Raw genomic sequence first — 23,669 nt, 5'->3', positions numbered from 1 at the left:
TGGAACCGGACCTGAACTGTCCATGGTCAAGGCTCCAAGGGGCAGAGATGGATCTGATAATGGTGGAGTTGATCCCGGCCCCACAGATCTGATGTTGACACCTTGGCTCTTAGACCTGTTCTGATCCAAGGTTATCAGGGCAGAACTAGTCAGTGATACCATCAGAGTCAAAGAAGAAATCTTCTGAGGATCCGACTCTAGACTGAATGGGGATTACAGATCCTGGGACTCTGAAAAGTACAGTTTTGTACCTACCATAAATGTAGATGTTCGAAGATCCACATTGCTGCAGTCCTTACACTTGGGTAGTCCGCTGTCCTCGGTCGGCCCGAATATCAAAATATAAGGCTGACGTCGGTCAAGGCGCATTTGACTGACATCAGGACGTCAGGGTACAAATGCGCATGACCGACGTCATATCCTCAGTCTTTTCTTGCCCCAGATGTCAGAAGACCCTAAAAATAAAGGTCAAAACCAAAAGACAGCAAACAAACAACCAACCACCCTTGCACTAATTATATGTACAATATATACAATATACACAATATTTACAACCCAACCCACACAACCACCTCTAACTACAGAGGGAAGGAGGGAGGTAAATTGGACTGCAGCAATGTGGATCTTGAACATCTACATTTATGGTAGGTACAAAACTGTACTATGTTCTTCATCTCACATTGCTGCAGTCCTTACACTTGGGTAGAATCCCAAAGCAGAGGTAAGGGAGGATGGCCAAACTATAAGGAAGCAGGAGCTGCCAAAATGTCCTGCAAAACAGCAGTGGCAAAACCAGCCCTGGATTTAGAGTAAAGTGGTAGGTGATAATGCCTAGAGAAAGTATGCACTGAACTCCAAGTAGCTGCCTCCAAAATATCCTTGGTTGCCACCCCTCAAAAGCTGTCAAGTGGCAGTAGCCCTAGTGGAATGAGGCCTAATCCCAGCTGGAATCTCCTTGCCATGATGGGAATAACAGAAAGCAATGCAAAACCCAATCCACTTAGAAATAGTTTGTTTTGACACAGGCTTGCCCTGAGAACTCAAAGCAAAAGAAACAAATAACTGCTGAGACTGCCTGAACCCTTTAGTTCTGTCCAAATAATATCGTAACTGCCTGTGTACATCTAAAGTGTGCAAAATCTTTTCCCCTTTATTTTGGGGATTTGCATAAAAAGTAGGCAAATGAATAGTTTGGTTTAAAGCCACACTAGAAACCACTTTAGGCATAAAGGAAGGATTAGTATGTAAAGATACCCTATCCTTATGGAAAATCAAGAAAGGCTCAACCGCCATAAGGGCCTGTAATTCAGAAACCCTTCTTGCAGAGGTAATGGCCAACAAAAAGGCAGTCTTCCATGATAAATATTTCAACTCAGTAGTAGCTGCAGGCTCAAAAGGTTGTAGAGTGAGTTTCTCCAACACAAAATTGAGATCCCAAGCAGGAGTAGGAGCTCTACGTGGGGGTCTTATATTCTTTGCCCCTCTAAGTAATTGCTTGAACAAAGGATGAGAAAACAATGGTGGGTCACAGTCATAGTGAGCTGAAATTGCTGCAGCATGAACCTTAATAGAAGAGAAGGACAAACCTTTGTCCAGTAACTCAGTAAGATATTGAAGAGCCACACTTAAATTAGGCTCAGAAACATCAAAATCCTTTGCTGCACTCCAAAATAAAAATCTCTTCCATTTATCTGCGTACACTTTCCTTGTACTAGGCCTTCTAGCTTCCAAAATCACATTCAAAACTTGTTGTGGAAGTTGAGACCCTCTATGGTTCAAAACAGAATATGCTAGGCTGTTAGGTGAAGAGAGTGAAGTTTGACATTGAGCAAATGACTGTCCTCCTGGGACAACAGGTGTGGAATCGAAGGCAAAGGCCATGGAGGCTTCCGTACCAGACTTCTCAGTATTGGGTACCAGTGCTGTCAAGGCCAATCTGGAGCTATTAAAATCATCCTTGGCTTGTCCTGTCTGACCTTCAGAAGTACCTTTGGGAGGAGAGGCAGAGGTGGAAAGGCATACACATGAAGATTGCTCCAATTGAAAGAAAGAGCATCCACTTTCCAAGCTGTGGGATGAAACCTTTTCGTGCAAAACTTTGGCAGCTGATGGTTTAGTGGAGAAGCGAACAGATCTATGTCTGGAGTTCCCCATGACACTGTCAATTTCTGAAATACATGAGGATCCAATTTCCACTCGTGGGGATCCATAATTCGTCTGCTTAACACATCTGCTAAGGAGTTCTGTGCTCCCGGCAGAAACCTTGCCTGAAGATTGAGCTGTAAACTGAGAGCAGTCTCCCACAAAATCATTGCTTGTCTGCATAGAGGATAAGAATGTGTTCCCCCTTGCTTGTTGATGTACCACATGACAGTTGTGTTGTCTGTTAGAATCAACACCTGCCCTGGAAGAAGTAAATCCTTGAAAGCTATTAATGCAAACTGGACTGCTAACATCTCCTTCAGGTTGATATGTAGATGTTGTAGTCTGGCAGGCCACTTGTCTTGTATCCACTTTCCATTTAGATGAGCTCCCCAAGCTTTGTCTGAGGCATCTGTCGTTAGAATCTGACTCGCCTCTGGCCGGGTCACAGAGAGTCCCTTGTTTAGGTGACATTCCTGAGCCCACCACAAAAATTCCTTTTGAATGCAAGGTATTATTTGAATGACAGTGTCCAGATCCTGGCAGTGCTGTGTCCATATATTTTTGAGATACCATTGCAGCTTCCTCATATGCAGTTTGGCATTGGGAAGCACCAGAATACAAGATGCCATGAACCCTAAGGCTTGAAGGACTGTTCTTGCAGTCAGCCTGGACTGATGAGATAGTTGATGGAAGTAAAGGGAAAGATTCTTTTGTTTGTCCGGGGTCAAAAAGGCCATCTGGGATGCTGTATTCAGTCTTACACCCAGAAAGCACATGTCCTGAGAGGGTACTAGACTGGACTTTATTTCATTCACAGAATACCCCAGGCATCTTAGCACTGCTATCACATATTCCAAATGATGAAGAAGCTCTTCCCTTCCTTGAGCCAGAATCAGGCAATCGTCCAAATAAGGATAGATCTGTATTCCTTTTAGCCTGAAGAAAGCTATCACTGGAGCCAGAACTTTGTGAACACTCTGGCAGTAGATAAGCCAAAGGGCAATGCAGAGAACTGATAGTGAGAAGTCCCAGCTCGAAAACGCAGATACTTCCTGCAACTTAGTCTGATAGGAACATGAAGGTAAGCCTCCTTGAGATCCAAAGTTACCATCCAATGATCTTTGCCCAGCAGAGGTAAAAGCTGTTGTAACGTCAACATTTTGAACTTGGGAATGTCCAGATAAGTGTTGAGGATAGATAAATCCAAAATTGGTCTCCACGTGTTCCCCTTCTTTGGTACTAGGAACAGGCGAGAATAAAATCCTAGGCCCACTTCTGGCATAGGGACCGGCTGTATGGCCTCTAGTTGAAGTAACAGAGAAATTTGCTTGTGAGCCTCTATTCTTTGTTGAGGAGGAACGTCTGGCATGCCTCTGAAAGGAGGCAAGGTATGGAAATAAAACCTGTAACCGTGGTGCATGATATCCAATACCCATCTGTCTTGGGTAATTAAACTCCAATTTTCTTTGAAAAGTGCCAACCTTCCTCCCAAAGGTGCTGCCAGACGAGAAGGCACTGGCAGCTGAAAAGGTAGGTCATTGGGTCTGTTTACGAAAGGACTGACCCCTGCCCTCACCTGAAGACTGTGCAGGAGAACTCCCTGTTCTAGGCCTGAAAGAGCCCTGAGCTCTGCCCCTACCACGTCTAGATCTACCCCTAGACTGGGAATCATAAGAAGGATACGTCCACCCTCTAGTAGGCCAATTTCTACTAAACTTTGGAGGCTGAACCTGCAAAAAATCTTTAACAGTCTGCATAGACTTAGCCTTGTCTTCCATTTTCTTTAAAACTGCCTCAACAGGAGAACCAAACAACACATCAGATTGTAAAGGAGCATCTAAAATCCTTGTTTTAACATGGTCAGATAAATTTTGATCCCTCAGCCAGGCGTGCCTGCGAAGAACTGACCCAGTGGCAGCCACCCTAGACGAGGCCTGTACAGCATCAAAACCACATTGCAAAGAATGCTTACCCACCTGTTCAGAAACATGTACTAAATCTTGTAACTCTTTACAATCAATACCTTCCGCCAGAGCATCAACCTTAGACTTCAATTGTGAAAGGAGATAGTTTTGGTATTTCAACATGTGAAACTGGCAATTCAAAGCCCTCATAGCTAGAGTGGAAGAAGTATAAACTTTCTTTCCCCATCTATCCAAGGCCCTGGCCTCTTTATCTGCAGGAACCGGATTCTTGACAACAGAAGCCTTAACACCTTTAGGCCCCTGGCTAACAGTTTCTGGGTCTGCCCTAGGACTCTTAAAAAGATACTTATGAGCTTCAGGCACCCTGTAATACCTATCCGGTTTAACAGGAGCAGGAGGCAAAGAATCAGGATTAAGAGAAGCCTCTGTAAAAACATCTTCCACTACATCCAAAACAGGAGGTATAGCCAAAGGCCTATGCTGGGGTAAAAACAAAAATTCCCTAAGCCTTTTCCTGGAATCAGAGAAGTCCTGACCTTCCCACTTAAAATGCTCCCTCATGGAATGAAGAGTTTCTGAAAGAAAGAAAAATCCTCAGGAGGAGAAGCAGAAGGAGTAGAATCATCCACAACAGAATCAGAATAAGGAGAGCACTCCTGCAAGTCTTCAGCCGAAGACTCTGAAACATCCGAAGCCTGCTCAAAACTCCCTAGCTCAGGCTCCACCCTAGGTCTCTTATCAGGAGGGGGCAAAGAACCCCTAATCAAAGTAATCAAATCTTCTGCCATTTTAAGCATATGCTTCTTGGGCACAGTTCCAGAAGAACTAGGGGTGACACCAACTGAAGCAAAACCTGGCCTGCCTCTAGGAGAAGCCTTGGAAACAGAAGGAGAGGGCCTAACCACCCTAGGCAGGGAGGGGAGTATAGTAACCTGAGAAGCCCCATCACCCCGACCTGCCTCCTGAGAGGCCACATCCTGCAATAACAAAGTCTCTCCCTGGGATCCCAAAGAAACCTCCGGTGGAACCACCGGCTCCACCGACACCTCTAAAGAACCGACGGTTCTTCTAGCCTAGGCTTCACTGCTTTGTCCTTGCGCTTCTTGAAGAAGCGGCCGGAGCATCCGACGGCATTTTATAATTGCACCACTTCCCGAAGACTAACCTGGCACAATCTAATCTCCTCTTTATAGTGCGCTTATTGAATCTAGCACAAGAGCGACACCCAACAACGTCGTGCTCAGGCCCTAAACAAGGAATACACAAAGTATGATAGTCTCTATGTGGTATCTGTTTCCCACAAGAAATACAATTATTCACTTTTTCTGACATCCGGTAAACCACTGAGGCAAGAAAAAACTAAAATATTCCCCAACGGGGTACTTAGCCAACTTTGACTCGGTCTGAAACTCCAAAATCGAAAAATTTCAGAATGCCAACCGACACTTGCAATACTGCTTCTGCATCGGACCATGCGGCAAAAAAGACTGAGGATATGACGTCGGTCATGCGCATTTGTACCCTGACGTCCTGATGTCAGTCAAATGTGCCTTGACCGACGTCAGCCTTATACTTTGATATTCGGGCCGACCGAGGACAGCGGACTACCCAAGTGTAAGGACTGCAGCAATGTGAGATGAAGAACATCAACAGGATGAAACGGAGAAGGAGAAAGAATAGTGTGGGACATTATATATCATATAATGGGGGTTCACGGGGATGACCCCATCTGGATCTGAGCTCTGAGAAATTTTCGCATCTTCCTTTCTATATCCACTTCTGATAAACTTCTGGAGGACCAGCAGAATGTAGTGGAATGTAGTACTGAATGATTTCTAGGGGTTTGTAATAATGGAGATTGTAGAGTAGGAGAAATAGTTTTAATCACATACTCTGGTGTAGGACTTTTTTGAGATGTGCCAGGCTTTCGATCCAAGGACCTAGGATCTGTGGGAGGTGCCATTGGACTGGCCAATATAACTATCGGATCCAAAGATTTCGGATCAGAGTATTTTGGATCTGAAGATTGAGTCTTTGGATTAAACAATGTTGAATCCGATATTTTTCTAGTTTTAGTAGGTGGTGCCAATGAAGTCTTAGGGGACTTTGGTGGGGAGCATTTTCTGTGCTCCGATGGAGCAGACTTAGCAACTTAAGTGAGGGTTTGAGCTCCAGAAGACAGAGGGGAAGTAGCAAGTAGAAGACGTTTCAGGATCAACTTGTTGCATTGGTTTACCCAGGTTACTGGGTTAAAAGTAGAACATATAGTGGAACTAGTATCCAAGTGGTTAGCTCTGAGGCAATAAACACACTCCTTGTGGTCATCTGAATTTGGAAGTTTATGCCCACAAGAAGTGTATTTCTTGAAACTTGTCAGTTTATCTGACATAGCGGTCAGTAACAGGCAGTACAAACAACCAGTACTGTATCTGACATAGCGGTCAGTAACAGGCAGTACAAACAACCAGTACTATAAACAGTACAGTACAAAGTACAAGAGAAAAACACTTTAACAAGAGAGAATAATTTATATATATATATATATATATATATATATATATATATATATGGGTCTACTTTGTTTCACCTAACTTCCAATTCACTGACTTTCATTTCACTGACCCCATTTCATTGAAATTTCATTTCACTGACACTTCATTTCACTGACAGTTCATTTGACTGACAAGTATTATTAGCAAGAAAATGGAATATGCCCCCTTCCCCACTGTAGTGCGACCCTGGAGTTAGAATATATAGTTGGGGGTGTGGAGGGCACATCCCCCCACAACGGGGGGTGTGGGGGGGCGCAGCCCCCTACTTCCTTTCATATGATATTGTTAAGTTTTGATATAATATTGCTTAGTAAAAGAAAAGTAAGTGGGGGGCTGTGCCCCCCACATCCCCCAACTATATATTCTAACTCCAGGGTTGCACTACAGTGGGGAAGGGGGCATATTCCATTTTCCTGCTAATAATACTTGTCAGTCAAATGAACTGTCAGTGAAATGAAGTGTCAGTGAAATGAAATTTCAGTCATTTGGTCTCAGTCAAATGGGAGTCAGTGAATTGGAAGTTAGGTGAAACAAAGTAGACCCATATATATATATATATATATATATATATATATATATATTTTTTTTTTTTAACTAGGAAAGAAAAGTGAGGAATTACCAACAATGGCAATTTAGAAGGAATACCCAGAGTAAAGGGTAAAAGTTATAACAACTATGGTATGAAAGAAGTACTATCCAGCAATAGCAGAAAATTCTAACGTCCTGCAGAAAAGCTAAGAGGGAAGTTACAGAATGAAAGAAAAATTAGTATAAGAAATTTTTTTAGAGAAAAAGAGAGAGTAGTTGAGAAATAACTCACAATAACCAGTAAAATTAATTCAAGAGAAGAACCTACATATGGGCACAATGACGGCAAATGAGTTCTATGGTAAAGGGGATGGACTAGGGCATTATGGATAGAGGGAGGAGCTCAAGAGTTGGATCCGAAGTCTGGAGTACCCAGCTGAGTCGGATCCAAGGACTGGATCCGAATCCCATATGTTGAGGAAGAATGAAAAGGACATCAGATCAATATTTTAAAAGAAGGGGAAGTACCAACATCTTTGAAGAAAGCTATAGTGGGTGCATTATCAAAGGACTGCAAAGATACATAAGACCCGGCTTTATATACAGCCATTTCAATTCTAAACCATGATTACAAAGCATTTATGTCTATATTACCTGCAAGAATAGCAAGGATGTTGCCACAGTAGATAGATATGGATTAATGTTGGTTTGTTGAGGGGAGGCACACATTTGACAACATTAACAGAACAATGACGATCCAGAGGGAAGCAGAATGTAAGAAAATAAGCTGTTGTGTGGGTCTTGATGCAGAGAAAGCAGTCAAGAGAGTAAAATGGGATGTTATGAGTAGGGAATAGAAGCATTTGCATCCCCTGATACAAAAATAAGCTAAATAAGAGGATATATGAAGGATTGGTGGCAAGAATTAAAATGGGAGGAAGAGGAAGCAGACAGGGGGTGTTCTCTTTCTCCCTTGCTATTCGCTCTGTATTTACAGCCATTGGCAAGGAAAATGAGGAACTCAGAAATTGAAGGATGTAATTGGGATGGTAATCAAGAAGTTGGTTTTATTTGCAGACAATATTATTTTGTACCTGATACATCTAGAAAAGGCCATCTCAGTCTTGTGCAACACTTTGAGACAGTTTCAAGTCTTTTCAGGATGTAAAATTAATGAAGATGAAACAAAGGCAATACCTGCAGATGATGTACTTGCACACAAAATGGTTCAGCAATACACATATTTATGGGGACAATATAACATGTAGCATTTAGGAGTATGGATTAAAAAGGCTTCTGTTATGTCAACTAAGAATATGTGGAAAAAGACAAAACCGAAGATAATACAGCACAAAGGAAAACTTCCACAGAGTACAGGGTCCCAGACAGGATGGCATAGTAGTAATGTACCTTTCAGAAAAGCTTTGGATATTTTCAAATGTGCACTGTAATCAGAAACCTCTGTTTACAGAAATCACCTACTGCCAAACCCCCATGGCCTCTTGACATGGGGGAGGGTAAGATAGGTTTCCCCTTTGTTTGCTCAGATATGAAACAACAGACACATTGTCCATCTGTACCAAAATCACACCACTGGGGTGCATTTCCTGTAAAGCCTGCAATGCAAGGAGGACAGCCCTCATCTCCAAGACACTGATGTGAAGGATGGCCTCCTAAGAAGACTAGGTCCCTTAAACTGTCTTACCCTCGAAATGCCCCCTCTTCTGAAAAGAGAGGCAACTGTAGTGACTGTGGCCATTGGAGAGTAAAGAAAGTACAGTTTTGTGCCTACCATAAATGTAGATGTTCGAGTGTAAACACTGCTGCAGTCATTACACTTGGGTTATCCTGCCGTCAGACGGTTTCCCCAGTCGGCCTGATTTCCAAAGTCTTGGTCCGGCGTCGGTTGCTGTCGCCTCTTCCCTGACGTCAGTGCGACAGGGGTATATAAGATGCAGCCAACGCCATTTTCTTCAGTTTTTCTTGCCCCAGATGTCAGGTGCCCCCAAATAGGTAGGCAATTCAAATTGCTAGTAAAATATACAAAAGAAAAGCAAACAACCATTTTTAATTACCAGCAAATACTCCCCATAGGTAATAAAGGGTAGATGACCTAGGTACGTACCAGAAAGTAAGAAGGGAAGGAGGGAGGGTAACCTGGGCTGCAGCAGTGTTTAAACTCGAACATCTACATTTATGGTAGGTACAAAACTGTACTATGTTCATCGTATTACACTACTGCAGTCATTACACTTGGGTGGAATCCCAAAGCTGAAGTAGGGAGGCTGGATCTATAAGGCATTATGGGTGGCTATAAGGCCCTGCAGCACAGCAGTGGCGAAGCCAACTATGGATTTGGACTATAAAGGCAAATGGTAATGTTTGGTGAAGGTATGAACAGAACATGTTGCTGCTTCCAAAATATCCTTGGTAGGCACTCCTCTGAGGTAGGCAGTTGAAGTGGCTGTTGCCCTGGTGGAGTGAGATCTAATGCTGCTAGATACAGGTTTCCCATGGTGGGTATAGCAAAAACGTATACAGTGTGCTATCCATTTTGAAATAGTCTGCTTTGAAATGGCTTTTCCCTGTGCTCCTGCAGCGTATGCTACCAATAACTGCTCAGATTTTCTGAAAGCTTTGGTTTTGTCCAAGTAGAAGCGTAACTGCCTGTGAATGTCCAAAGAATGTAGTAGTCTCTCTCCTTTGTTCTGTGGTTTTGGATAAAAAGTTGGCAAGTGAATAGTTTGGTTTAGAGCCACACTTGATACCACCTTTGGCATAAAAGTAGGGTTAGTTCTTAAAGACACCCTGTCCTGGTGGAAAATGAGGAAAGGCTCCACTGCCATTAGTGTCTGTAATTCTGAAACTCTTCGTGCTGATGTTATTGCCAGTAACAGAGCAGTCTTCCAAGAGATGTATTTTAATTCTGCTGTGTTAGCTGGCTCAAAAGGAGGTAAAGTTAATTTTTCCAAAACAAAGTTGAGGTCCCAAGTTGGTGTAGATGCTCTACGGGGTGGTCTCATGTTTTTAGCCCCTCTGAGGTACTGTTTGAGCAAAGGATTAGAAAAAATTGGTGGATCCGTGTTGTAATGAGCAGAAATGGCTGAGGCGTGGATCTTGATGGATGAGAAGGAGAGGCCCTTGTCCAGCATCTCAGTTAAGTACTGAAGTATCTGAGGAATGTTTGGGTCAAGGCTGTGCGCTTGGTTCCAGGCACAGAATCTCTTCCATTTATCTGGCAGTTCATTGGGGATGCAAACAGATCTATGTCTGGTCTCCACCATTTTTGTGTTATCATTCTGAATATTTGTGGGCTCAATTCCCATTTGTGTGGATCCTTGATGTTTCTGCTTAGGTCATCTGCCAGTGTGTTTTTCTCTCCTGGCAGGAATTGTGTTTGCAGATGAACTTGGTAGTTTAAAGCTGTGTTCCACAAGGTCATGGCTTGTCTGCAGAGGGGGTAGGCGTGTGTGCCCCCTTGCTTGTTTATGTACCACATAACTGTGGTGTTGTCTGTCTTTAGTAGTAATTGTCCTGGATGCAGCAGGTCCTTGAAAGATATAATTGCATTTTGTACAGCTAGCATCTCTTTGACTGATGTGGAGATGTCTTTGCTCTGTGGCCACTCGCCCTGAATACATTTTCCTGCCATGTGTGCTCCCCAGGCGTAATCCGATGCATCTGTTGTCAGTGTCTGCCTGGCTGTGAGTTGAGTAAAAGGCTGCCCCTTGTTGAGGTGACAAGCTTGAGCCCACCATCGAAACTCCTGTTGAAGGCAAGGAATTAGTGGTACAACTGTTTCCAAACTTTGACAGTGTTGAGACCATACACTCTTTAAGTACCATTGTAGGTTTCCTCATATGCAGTCTGGCATATGGAATTAGTAGTATGCAAGATGCCATGTAGCCCAAGTCCTGCAGAATTTTTCTTGCAGGGAGGTGGGTCTTTGTTGCAATTTAAATTAAAGTATTGAGTCAGTTGTCCTTGCCTGTCTGGCGTGAGATAAGCCATCTGGGCCGTTGTGTTCAAGCTGGCACCCAGGAATATTATCTGTTGTGAGGGCACTAGTTTTGATTTCTTTTCGTTTACTGTGTACCCCAGGCAACTTAATAACTTTTTTACGTATGCCAGATGCTTTAGAAGAATGTCCTTACTCTCTACTTGAATCAGGCAGTCGTCCAGGTATGGATAAATTTGAATTCCTTTTTGCCTGCAAAATGCAATTACTGGTGCCAGGCACTTTGTGAAGACCCTGCGCACAGTAGATAAGCCAAAGGGCAGTGCAGAGAACTGATAGTGCATTGAACCAGCTAGAAATATGAGGTATCTTCTGCAGTTTTGTCTGATAGGGACATGCAGGTATGCCTCTTTGAGGTCCAAAGTCACGAGCAAAGCTTTCTTGCCCAACATGGGAAGAAGCTGCTGTAGTGTCAACATTTTGAATTTCGGAACATCTAGGTAAGTGTTCAGAGAAGAAAGGTCCAGAATGGGTCTTCAGACATTGTCCTTTCTGGGAACCAGAAAGAGTCTTGAGTAAAATCCTTGTCATTGCTCTTGTGGTGGTACCTTTTGAATAGCTCTCATGTCCATGAGTGCTGTAATTTGTTTTTGAGCCTCTGCCCATTGATTTGGTGGCAGATTTGGCATTCCTTTTAACTTTGGCAGAGTGTGAAAGTGGAACCTGTAACCTTGAGATATAATGTTGAGAACCCATTTGTCTTTGGTGATGCAACGCCAATTGTGATAGAAAAGTGCCAGTTTTCCTCCTAAGGGGACTGCCAAGAGAGAGCTGTTTGGCAGCTGTAGTGGAAAGTCATTAAGGCTGCTTTTTATAAGGTTGAGGCCTGTCTTCCCCTTCTTTCTGGTCTGGTGTACCCCATTGTCGAGGTCTGTAAGGGCCTTGTGCCTGATCTCTAACTCTTGGACATCTATATCTGCCCCTTTGAGGTCTGTCTGTGACTGGAAAGGACCAATTCTTTGTTGGCCAATTTCTGCTAAAACGAGGAGGCTGAACCTGTAAGAAATCTTTCACTGTTTGCATAGATTTCGCCTTATCCTCCATCTTTTTTAATACCTCCTCTGCCTTAACTCCAAACAACACATCCCACTGCAAAGGTGCATCCAATAATTTGGCCTTAACATGATCTGGTAACGTATGTTCTTTTAACTAAGCATGCCTTCTAATGACAGAGCCTGTAACTGCTGCTGTACAGGAGGCCTCTAAGGACTCAAACTCACATTGCAAAGAATGTTTTCCCACTTGTTCAGCTGCATGCAGTAAATCCTGCATTTCTTTAAAATTAGAAGGATCTGAATCTGGAAGCATCTTTTTTTTCAACGGAGACATTAAAAATTGCTGATATTTTAACATGTGAAACTGGCAATTCAAGGCTCTCATTGCTAAAGTTGCAGACGTATATACTTTCTTTCCCCATCTGTCTAATGCTCTGGAATCTCTGTCAGAGGGAACTGGGTTTTTAGCTGATGAGGCCTTAATCCCTTTGGGTCCCTGAGAAATAGTTTCAGGATCAGCAACAGGGCTTTTGTACAGAAATTTGTGAGAGTCAGGGACTCTGTAATATCTATCAGGTTTAAATGGGGCTGGGTGTAAGGAGTCAGGGTTTAAGCTGGATTCAGTGTACACATCATCCACAATATCTAATACTGGCGGGATAGCAAGGGGTCTGTGTTGAGGCAATAAAAGGAAGTCTCTGAGCCTTTTCTTGGATTCTGAGTAATCCTGGCCTTCCCAGTGGAAATGTTCCCTCATGGTATGTAACGTCTCCACAAAGGAGTAGTCCTCAGGCGGAGAGGCTGACGGAATTGATTCCTCAGCATCAGAATCCTCATAAGGGGGTAAGGAATATCCTAGGTCTGAGGATGAGTCTGAGGAAATGGACACCTGGTCGGAAGATTCATAGTCTGCATCTTGTCTGGGCCTTTTATCAGGAGGGGGATGGGACCCCCTGATCAGGGTGATTAGGTCTTCGGCCATTTTTAGCATTTGTTTCTTAGGCATGGAAGCCTGTCCTGGAGAGTGCTGTGTCTGTTTCTTTGCTTTTAAGGGGGGCTTAGACTTAACAGAGGGTTTAATGGTTAACTGGGTAGGTCTGAAAACATCCTCTGTAGCTGTGGATTGCTCAGCTCCTTCGGTTCCCTCTGTAGGGTTAGGTTCGGTAATCTGAATACCTAGTGCATCCAAAGGTCCAGCCAGCTCCACGTGGGAGTCGGAGATGGTCTGTGGTTCTGTGGAAGCGGTCATCAGGGGCTGCGTAGGCGCCTCATTGAAAACCAGAGGACCGGCCTAGAAGAGGCCTCGTCATCAGTTTTGGACCTCAGATGCCTGTCCTTGTGCTTTTTATGTATTCCGGTCGTCTGAAGTTCCGACGGCATGGTGTAATTGAACTTTCTGCCAAAATAATGTTGGGCAAAATCAAACCGAAGTTTAATAGTGCGGTTGTTAAACCTTGCACAAAACCGACAACCAGTGACGTTGTGGTCTGGGCCTAGGCATGGAATACAATAGGAGTGGAAATCCTTATGAGGTATTTGCTTCCCACAAGAAATACAGTTATTAACTTTTACTGACATCGGTCTGAGGCAAGAAAAAGTTTCCCCAACGGGGTACTTAGCTTTTTTAGAAGACTTCGGTTCTGGATTCGGAATGAAAATTTCAGGAGTCGGCCGACCGGCACTTGCAAACTGCTTTTGCTTCGGGCACCGCGCGGCAAGAAATGGCATCGGCTGCATTTTATATACCCCTGTCGCACTGATGTCAGGGCAGAGGCGACAGCAACCGATGCCGGACCAAGACTTTGGAACTCAGGCTGACTGGGGAACCGCCTGACGGCAGGATAACCCAAGTGTAATGATTGCAGCAGTGTTAACACGATGAACATCAAACGGTTTCCCTTTGGTCACAGACTCCAACCACCAGTGAACCTGATCACGACAAACCTTTGTCAACATTATGAAAAAATTCACTGAATGTGTTAAACAGGACCACTGCAATGCAAGAGTCCATTGCAGAGCCCTCGTGTGGTACCTCACTAGAAGGGCCAGACGATGGATGCTGTCATGTGACCACAAAGTTAAAGAAGAGCATGTGCTAATGTTTTTTTGTAAGAAAGCAAAGAGACTGAGATCAAAGGCTGGCTACTCTGGAAGTTGGAAGTTTGGCAATTTGAGATACGGTATCCAAGCAGCAGTCTATAAATTCAAGTACCTGGATGGGATATAGGCTTGATTTCTGATAAGTGATGCTTATCCCCAAGGAACCACATAGCTGGAGTAAGGTATCCCTGGCAGTGATTAGTGACACTGTCTTTGTGGCAGTGAGAAGCCATTCATCCAGGTAAGAAAAAAGATGAAATCCCTGCAGCAGAAGCCAGGCTGCTATGACTGCCACACACTTAAACACCAGGGGAACTGTCCTGAATTCTTAATTATCAGCTCCCAGTCAGAAGCACAGGAAACTCCTGGAATGTCTCTCCATCTTTATACGATGATAAATGTCTTTCAGGTCTATCAAGCACATCCAATTGTCCTTCCTCAGTACAGACAGAATGGACTGCATTGTGATCATAGTGAAGTTGGTCTGTTTCACAAAAGGGTTTAGCTTGCTCAAATCCAAGACTGGTCTGAAGTCCTTGATCTTCTTTAGTACCAAAAGAAAGTTAAGTAGACCCCAGATCCTCATTGGTCTGATGGGACCTCTTGGATGACTCAATTTGCCAGCACCTTCTGAATTTCTCCAGCTGCCTGTTGTCACTGACGAAGTTGAATGTCTGGGAGATGTTTGGGACTGTTAACTTGGAATTTCTAAAAATAGAATTGAATAGCCTCTGGATATGACTCTTAATACCCATGTATCCAAGGTGATAGCCTCTCAAGCTTCTGGCTGTACAGCCAAGTGACCTCAGACTGCCTCCACAATTGGACACATGGGCAATCCCTTAAGATTGCTAAAGGGGCCTCCTGGAGAATGCTCTGTGGAAGTCCTGGTTGGTTCTGTGGTCCAGTCCATTGGCCGCATTGGAAATAAGCCACATGGAGACATTGGCAATAGACTGCATAGTAGACAACAGAGCTTCCAGAGGCTTCTGGGCCTCTGAGGACAGTATCCTGACGTTTGTTGACACTGCCGATACTATATCATGCTGAAGTCCCATCTAGTGAGAAAGATAGTTAAAAGCCCTCAGAGAGAATGTAGCTGAAGCATAATAACACTTCCCTAAATGGTCAAATGACCAAGATTCCCTATTTGGGGAATGGACTGAGGAACTCTCATGAAATGTTCTTTCTTATGGTGGCAGTCACCACAACTGCATCCACAGCTGGACCCTTACTCCAGTATGGGTGGAACAAAGATTTTAATTGGCTTCTTGGAGATTGGTTCCACCATACTGCATTCCTTCCAAACCCACTGAGCAACAGGTTGATAAATGCAGCTGGTGGGGAAATAACTCAGGGAATGGTAAAGCCCACCCCAAAGGCCTACAGAAATACTGACGCCACTGGAGAAGGGGTTTTGGTGGTCCATTTCCTGTGCTGGGAAAGAAACTCCAAAAGATCATCAAAGGCAGCATCATTGCATGGAGACTTGGGGAACCCCCTCTCCTTCCTCAAAGTCAATATCTTCAGTGAGGAACTCCTTGAGGGAGTTCAAGTGCTTCCTCTTGCACCTCCTCTTACTGGACACTTTCTGCTCCAGAGATTCCAAAGGGGAAGAGGTATGGGCCCCAGCAAGGGGGGTGGATTGGAGACCAGCAGGGATGAGCTGTCCCAGAGCAGATGGAAGCAGAGCCCTTGAATATCAGGATGGCTATCCTTTTGTTGATGACGAGAGTACCAAACCCTCGTAAATGACACAGGGGGACTTCCAGGTAGACAGCCCCAGGCAACAGACATGCCGATCATGGGCATTTTGTGAGGGGAACTTATGCCGACACACCACACATTTTTGAACCCCCTGGACTCAGGGATAATAAGATAAACACACACTAACAGATTTAATAAACTACTACCTAACAAAACATTATTAGCAACTACAAAATTACATAACTAAGGAGCAGAGAAAAACACATACACTGAAGGCAAAATGCTGGTCTTTAAAACGCACACTAAACCCAAAAAGCACTCCTATCCTAATGAACTATTTAACCTGACAAACTACCCCCACCTAGTTAGACTAAACTGCCATAGGGGAGGAGATAAACGGAGAAGAAAATGGTGAAGAAATCTTATACCAAACAATACACTCCAACACAGCCACAACTGAGCTGCTATCCTACTACATCTGGGGTATTCTTTGGAGTGAGGGATTATGGGCAGGGGAGGTGGTGCCTGGTAACTTGAAGTCTTTGAGAAATGGTTGGTCTCAGATCCAAATCAGATCCAATAACCTGCAAGCTGAAGCCAGTCAAAAAAAAAAAACAACTTCAGATCATTATATTCATAAAACAGCAAAAAGTATTCTAAGAACTAAGCCAACATGTGAATAGAGAAAGGAAATTTTACCAGGAGGGATTGACTAGAAGTAAGGATACAGAAAACACACAAGAGAGAGCTGGAATTTACTGGAGAACATTAGCAAAGTAACCAAGAAACTTGGATAAAATAATTAAGGAGGGAAAATTAACAGAGTATGATGAGGCCAAGCAGACATTTGGACTGCAGTTTAGAGACTGTCTTCCCTACCAGAGAGTAATAAAAAAATACAGACAAACAGTAAAAGACAAGGGAGTGCTAAGTGAAAGACTAGCTATGGTAAAGGTTTTAGTTGCGTCTAGAAGAGAAGCAGCAGTTAAAAAAAGATGATTAGTAGGCATATAAAATATCTGGAAGATATCTAAAAGAATCAATCAAGAGGAGGTTAGAAAATATTAGGAAGACAGGCTGGAAAGACAATTTACCAAGAAATAATGGAAATACATCTACATGGTTCCCAAACAGGCAGCAAAGTCCAGAAGGTTTAGGATTTTTGCTTGGAAGTGTGTGCATAGATATTTTTATACCCCAGTCTTCATAGAATTTTTCCTCAGGTATGTACCAAATGCTGTAGATGTGATAGGAAACAGAGAGGTAACTAGGAACTTGTTCAGGAATGCAATGAACTGGCAAATTTTAGAAATTTCCTACAGTGTTTTAGCAGAAATGCTGCGGGAACAAATCACTGCAAATAAGGAAGTGATTCTTTCAAGGTAGGTAATTGGTACTGAATTGCCTAGACAAACTAAGGTCTTACTAAGTTAAGTGGTACTGGTTATCAAAAAAAGCAATTACTTCTTCTTTCGGCTTTTCCCGGTTAGTGGTCGCCACAGCGGATCACCTTGTCCGCTCATGATTGGCAGGGGAGTTTTACAGTGTCGAGTTGCCAGCCCGGCGCCCAACCTTCCACAGCAGGCACACGCACGCACACACTCACACTGGATATAAAAATCGAAACCAAATATAACTTAAGTACTGAATATTATAAATGAGGTGGAATCATTAGAAAAAGGAAAAGCAAACTGCATAGAAGTAAATTTATTCTGGGGGAACAATACCTACTGAATAATGTTCAGGAAGAGAAATACAGTTTAAGGGAGTGAATTATAATTGTTAGAAAGAAAACATGTATAATGTATAGTTTATTTTCTTTTATATTAATGGATGTGTGTATATATCAACATTTTAGTTGTGATTTAATATAGATGTGCATAAAAAAAAAGTTGAATCAGCCAGCATGAATATGATGGATGCTACATATGTGAGAGTGGAACTGTGGGTCCCAGCATTACCTAATCATGAAAATAAAATAGAGCAGGGAGTTAGACAAGTACACATATTTAAACATCACAGTTCAGAAAGAGTATGAATGTTCTCTGGAACCAGCAATACTGGTACAGCTTTAAAATGAACTGCACGTTAAAAGAGTCAACCATCTATGTGGTAAAGAAATTAATCAATAAAGCTCTTCCTTTCAAGGTCATGTATGTGTTAATTTGCTATAAGTTTCCAAAAAGAGGAACTAATACTGAAAAACATGCATTTATACAGCACTTTTTACATACTTTAAGAGATAATACAAAGATTGTATGCAAACCAGCAGAATATGAAATAGAGAAAATCATGATGTTTAGAACAAAGTGCACTAGAGCATTACACTAACAAAACTCCATTTTTTCCATACCAATGTTGCCAAATAAAAAAATTACTACACGACATAAATAAAATCCTTTAAAATTTTCTCTGGTTTCCTAAACGAAACAGGATAGCCTACTCTCATCATATTAGACCCTGGGAATTGGGAGGAATTAACTTCCCAGACTTAAGAGACATATATCAGGGCCTCTGTCTTCAAATTAATTTTCAGATGGATACACCCAAATTTTCATCCGCTTGGAAATATCTTCATATTTCCATTTTTTTAAATGACAATAAACTAGCAAAAAATTGCCCTCCCAAATGATCAAATCAACAAATTTTGGAAAATACTGTGTGTTAATTTATAACTTAATATTCCGAATCCCAACAACTCAAACCTTATAACCTAGATTTACAATTCATTTAGATCTTTCATAAACTCAAACCTAGACATTAAATTATGGTGGAAACTCTTAATTCCATTTAAAATAACTAAAAACTTTCCCAACAAATTACATGAAAACATTTTAAACAGTTGGGAACTAACACATTTTACCTGCTGGCAGCATTGCATTAGGAACTCATCAGTGCTGAACATACAACAAATAATTAACACCTTTGATATTCCAAATACTGATTGGCTTGTACTCCAAAGCATTTTATCTTATGCTCAAGAATTATGCAGAATAATCAACAATTCCTCCCTCAGAACTGAACCACAATTAATTTTCTTTATCCAAGAAATGATCTATAATAACCATAACTGGTCTAACTTAACATCAAAACTATATAAAAATTTAATAATCTATAAAGTTAATCCTAAACAAAATTTTTGGAACTTTATCACTAAAGGTCACTTAATTAATCTGTCATCTGAAAGTAAAATTAATTTATTGTACTCTGTCAAATTGACCTCCAATTTACAAGCTTGGAAGATTTTTTTTCCTGGAAGTTCCTCGATAGAGCCTTTTATACTCCCAATATGAATTCTTCTAAACACTTGGTATGTTGGAGATGTTCACAAAATTGTAATGCTGACTGGATTCACATATACTTTGACTGTAATAAAATTAAAACATTCTGGGAGGATATTGGTAATTTCCTCCAAGCTATTTTTACAGATTCCTTTGTATTAGCTAAATCTCTGATTTTCCTGAATGTTAGCAAGAAGAATGCATATCTCTTATGGACCATTCTAGCAATTGCTAGTAAATATATTAACAAGAAAATGGAAAACCCCTTCTGAACCCAGTATTCAAGAATGTAAGACTTTACTGGAAGAAACAATACATTTGGAAACAAAGGTAAAAGAAGCAAGAATCTTCCCTAATAAATGGATCAACAACCCTTGGAAGAAAGTTCTTTCTCTTATTGAGACTCTAAAGATCTCCACAATCTCTTAGTACTAGAAGAAAGTACACTTGATACTTTTGTATCTGTGTAACTAATTCTCTCTAACTAAATATCCCTGTTTTTATATAGGCCATATGTATACATTGTATATAGTTTGTTCTTTGAATTATTCACATTCTAGTAGAATTTACATTTACTGTCTTTTTGAAAATCAATACAATTATTTGAAGAAAAACTGCATTTTTCAAATTTTCTACTTCAACTCATGTATGATCTTGCCAGTTTCTGACATTAATATTCTCACAATACTCACATTCTTCTCCTGGCTGGCTAGTTATCTGTGTCATAGATTTGTTATGTAGGGTTATGGAAGGTAGTGAGTGACTAAATGACCTTTGGAAGCCCTGCAAAAAAAAAAGGAATAGTTTAGATGCACCTACTAGGTATGGCAAATTTATAATAATATGAACCAGCAAAAATGAAACAGGACTACTACTTACTAAGCTAGTATAATGCATGTTGGCTAACACTCCTTAGCCCATTCAAGTCAGAGTAAAACTTATTTACTAACTGAAAACTTGCATCCTCCTAGTTCCAGAAAAAAAACTTAATCCTGCATGCTATATCCCTTTTCATCAAAAAATTTATTTTACATCATTCACATACACATATGCCTGTTTTGTGTACTTACTAGAAAATACACTTTCCAGTGTATATAAATTATACATACATATACACACATTTATATATAATGTGGTGATCACATAATACACACACACACACACACACACACACACACACACACACACACACACACACACACACACACACACACACACAGAAGGGGCTGGTGTGTACTTCCATAACAGAAGCTGGGCTCACTACTTGGCATCGGGGCATAAGTGGAAAACTGACTGAATGCAGGGAAAAATTTAAGTCAAAACAAATGAGAAGCATGTTGAAACTTGTGCCCAATGAAATGTAATTTAAAAGTAAACAACAAAACTGTTTTGTGTACTTACTAGAAAATACACTTTCCAGTGTATATAAATTATACATACATACACACATTTATATATAATGTGGTGATCACATAATACACACACACACACACACACACACACACACACACACACACACACACACACACACACACACACACACACACACACACACACACACACACAGAGAAGGGGCTGGTGTGTACTTCCATAACAGAAGCTGGGCTCACTACTTGACATCGGGGCATAAGTGGAAAACTGACTGAATGCAGGGAAAAATTTAAGTCAAAACAAATGAGAAGCATGTTGAAACTTGTGCCCAATGAAATGTAATTTAAAAGTAAACAACAAAACTTATTTTGCGAAGTATCACATACATGAATCAGATACCTTAACTGGTTACAAACCACAGCTCTAGGATTACCTTATAAAGAAAGTAATCTAAAAATCCAGAAACCACAGCCATCTCTCGGCACATCATGATATGGTTCCAAGTTTCTTTATGAAACACTGATGGAGTATGAACAGTCCTATAGTATGCAGTAAATAATTCATATATGGTCCTGATTTACTATTACAGCAAATAATAGGGAGAGTTTTTGTAATATACGCCTGGATTACTGCATATGAGAACTATTCTTCCACACGCAAGTGCTGCCCAGCTGCCAGTACTACTGATGATATCTTGGCTACTGATTTCACTTACACCACCAAAGGGTATAATTACTGCAGAATAACTGTACTGTTTTCTCATGGCCTTTACACATAGCACACAAGAAGGTGCGGAAGGGAATTTCTAAACTGGCATAACAATGTGGCATGCAACAACACCCCGGTGGTACAACGGTAGCGTTGTTGCCTTCACAGCAAGAGGTTCGCCTGTTCGATTCTCGGCTGGAATGCCTACTGTGTGGAGTCTGCATGTCCTCCCCGTGGTCGAGTGGCCTCCGAAAGACATGCGTGAATGGGTGTGCCTTCACTGAAGGTTGGATGTCGGGCTGGCAACTTGGCACCATAAAACTCAACTGCCAATCATTAGCGGACCAGAGTTCCGCTGTGGCGACCCCTAAAAGCCAAAAAGACAAACAAACATATAAGTCTAAAGGCAAATTAAGTACAGACAATTACCTTGGAATTTTCCACTCAAGAGCACTCTTTCAAACATAAATAAAATTAATGTAAAACAACAACAAAAAATTACCGGATGTTCAAAGGCATTGTCATCCTTCTCAAATGGCATATCCTCCTCTGTCAGCGAAATGAAGGAACCACTGTCTTCACCAGGCACTGTTAGATCTTCCTGGAGATCACCAGAGCTGACAGAGACTGTCGCTGATGTGGAACAAAGCTTATTGTCATCTGTCCCAGCTAGGCCCTCCAGGCTATAACTGACCAAAAGAAGAAAGCATCATTTGCAAAGTAGGTGCAGCCACAACCCAAGCACATTAAAAAGGTCTACAAAGTACATAAAGGCCAGTAAGAACTATTGCAAGCTTCTCACAGACCATAGGTGGGTTCAATAAGTAAATAATGAACAGAGAACTCACAGATGGTCATCAGCTAATCAAGAGGAAAGCAATACTATTTAAGTAATACAATACACATCACAAATAAGGCATTTAAAACTTTTGTTGCATTCCAACACTAGTCCTACTAGCACAGTTCTAGAAGTCCAAATTATACTCCAAAGTTTCTGCTACACCTAGCTCCCTTTCTTACACATCTCATATTTTCTTTCTGCAGATCTTTTTTTAACACATTTACTGAACTACCACTTAAGACAAAGACACATGTTGGCATGTTCACGGTTACAAACATTATACATTCACATACGTACTTTTATACAATTATCATCTATCCAACATTAAATAAATTCCTCAAGTCCTGCCTTCCATTAAACCTCATTCCTCCTCCAAAACATTATTCTGCATGTGGTGTTCCCACAAATTTCATTTTTCTTCCTATGCCGTTCGCTCCAACCCTTTTCTAAAGATCCTACCTTCAAGTTCTTTCATCTTTGTCATATTATTTGCTACTTCAAGTACAGATGGTTTAGACTTTCATTTCCGTTTTCTAGTAATTGCTTTTTCGGCAGTCACCAGAATTAAACTTAACAAGACCTAACTATGTCCATGCGATTCAGATCCTGTATCATAGCTCTTCTTTCTGCAGATCTTAACAGTGCTTCCGCTGAAAAGGTCACAAACCAATCGCTATATTAAGCTTTTTTAACTACTGCCTCTGTCTGCACATTTGTTCAATTATTCAGTTTGAAATGGAAAAACATTCCTGAGTGTGAGGCAAAATAATGCTATTTGAGAGGCTGCTGAAGAACACCAGCTCTAGTTTGGATTAAGATCTGCAAGTAATAGAAAAGTACAGTTTTGTACCTACCATAAATGTAGATGTCCGATAGACATGCAACTGCAGTCATAACATGTGGGTTGTCCTGCCTCAGGCAGCCCTCGGTCGGCCGGATTCCAAAGTCTGGGTCCGACGTCGGCTGATGTCACATTTCTCTCCAACGTCAGAGCGGCTGGAGTACATAAGCATCAGCCGACGCCATTTTCTTCAGTGTTTCTTGCCCCAGATGCCAGGTGCCCTCCAAGGAAGGCTGTAATCAAATTGGAAGACAAAACAGGATTCCAAACAAATACATGAGCAATAAAACAAATACACCATAACAGATATCCCCAGCTAAGAGTAAGGGGGATAGGAGTGGACCCTAGGCATAGAGGGGTATGGAGGGAGGAAAACCGACTGCAGTTGCATGTCTATCGGACATCTACATTTATGGTAGGTACAAAACTGTACTATGTCCTTCAAGAATGCAACTGCAGTCATAACATGTGGGTAGAATACCATAGCTTAGCTGGGGGAGGAGGTATGCTCTAGGAAAGAGATGGTGTGGCAATCAAACCCTGCAGGACTGCCGAAGCAAAGCCTGCTCTGGATATGGAATATAGAGGGAGATTGTAGTGTTTGGAGAATGTATGCACGGAGCTCCATGTAGCAGCTTCTAGAATGTCCTTTGTAGG

The 23,669-nt window shown here is 41.8% G+C and overlaps 1 protein-coding gene across 1 annotated transcript in view; it reads right to left on the bottom strand.

The window, feature by feature from the left end:
- The window catches only part of AKAP13 (A-kinase anchoring protein 13), a 2,349,678-nt gene that overhangs the window by 1,046,374 nt on the left and 1,279,635 nt on the right, over positions 1-23,669 (bottom strand). The window contains exons 8-9 of the mRNA XM_044078370.1: positions 21,833-22,019; positions 19,944-20,034 (exon numbers count right to left, since the gene is read on the bottom strand). Coding sequence (XP_043934305.1) covers positions 19,944-20,034; positions 21,833-22,019 — 278 coding nt within the window. The remainder of the gene's footprint in view (positions 1-19,943; positions 20,035-21,832; positions 22,020-23,669) is intronic.

Source organism: Protopterus annectens, chromosome 7.part0 (assembly GCF_019279795.1).
Source record: "Protopterus annectens isolate FY-2018-M chromosome 7.part0, PAN1.0, whole genome shotgun sequence".
NCBI classification, from domain to species: domain Eukaryota; kingdom Metazoa; phylum Chordata; order Ceratodontiformes; family Protopteridae; genus Protopterus; species Protopterus annectens.
This window is presented reverse-complemented; position numbering and strand designations above follow the sequence as displayed.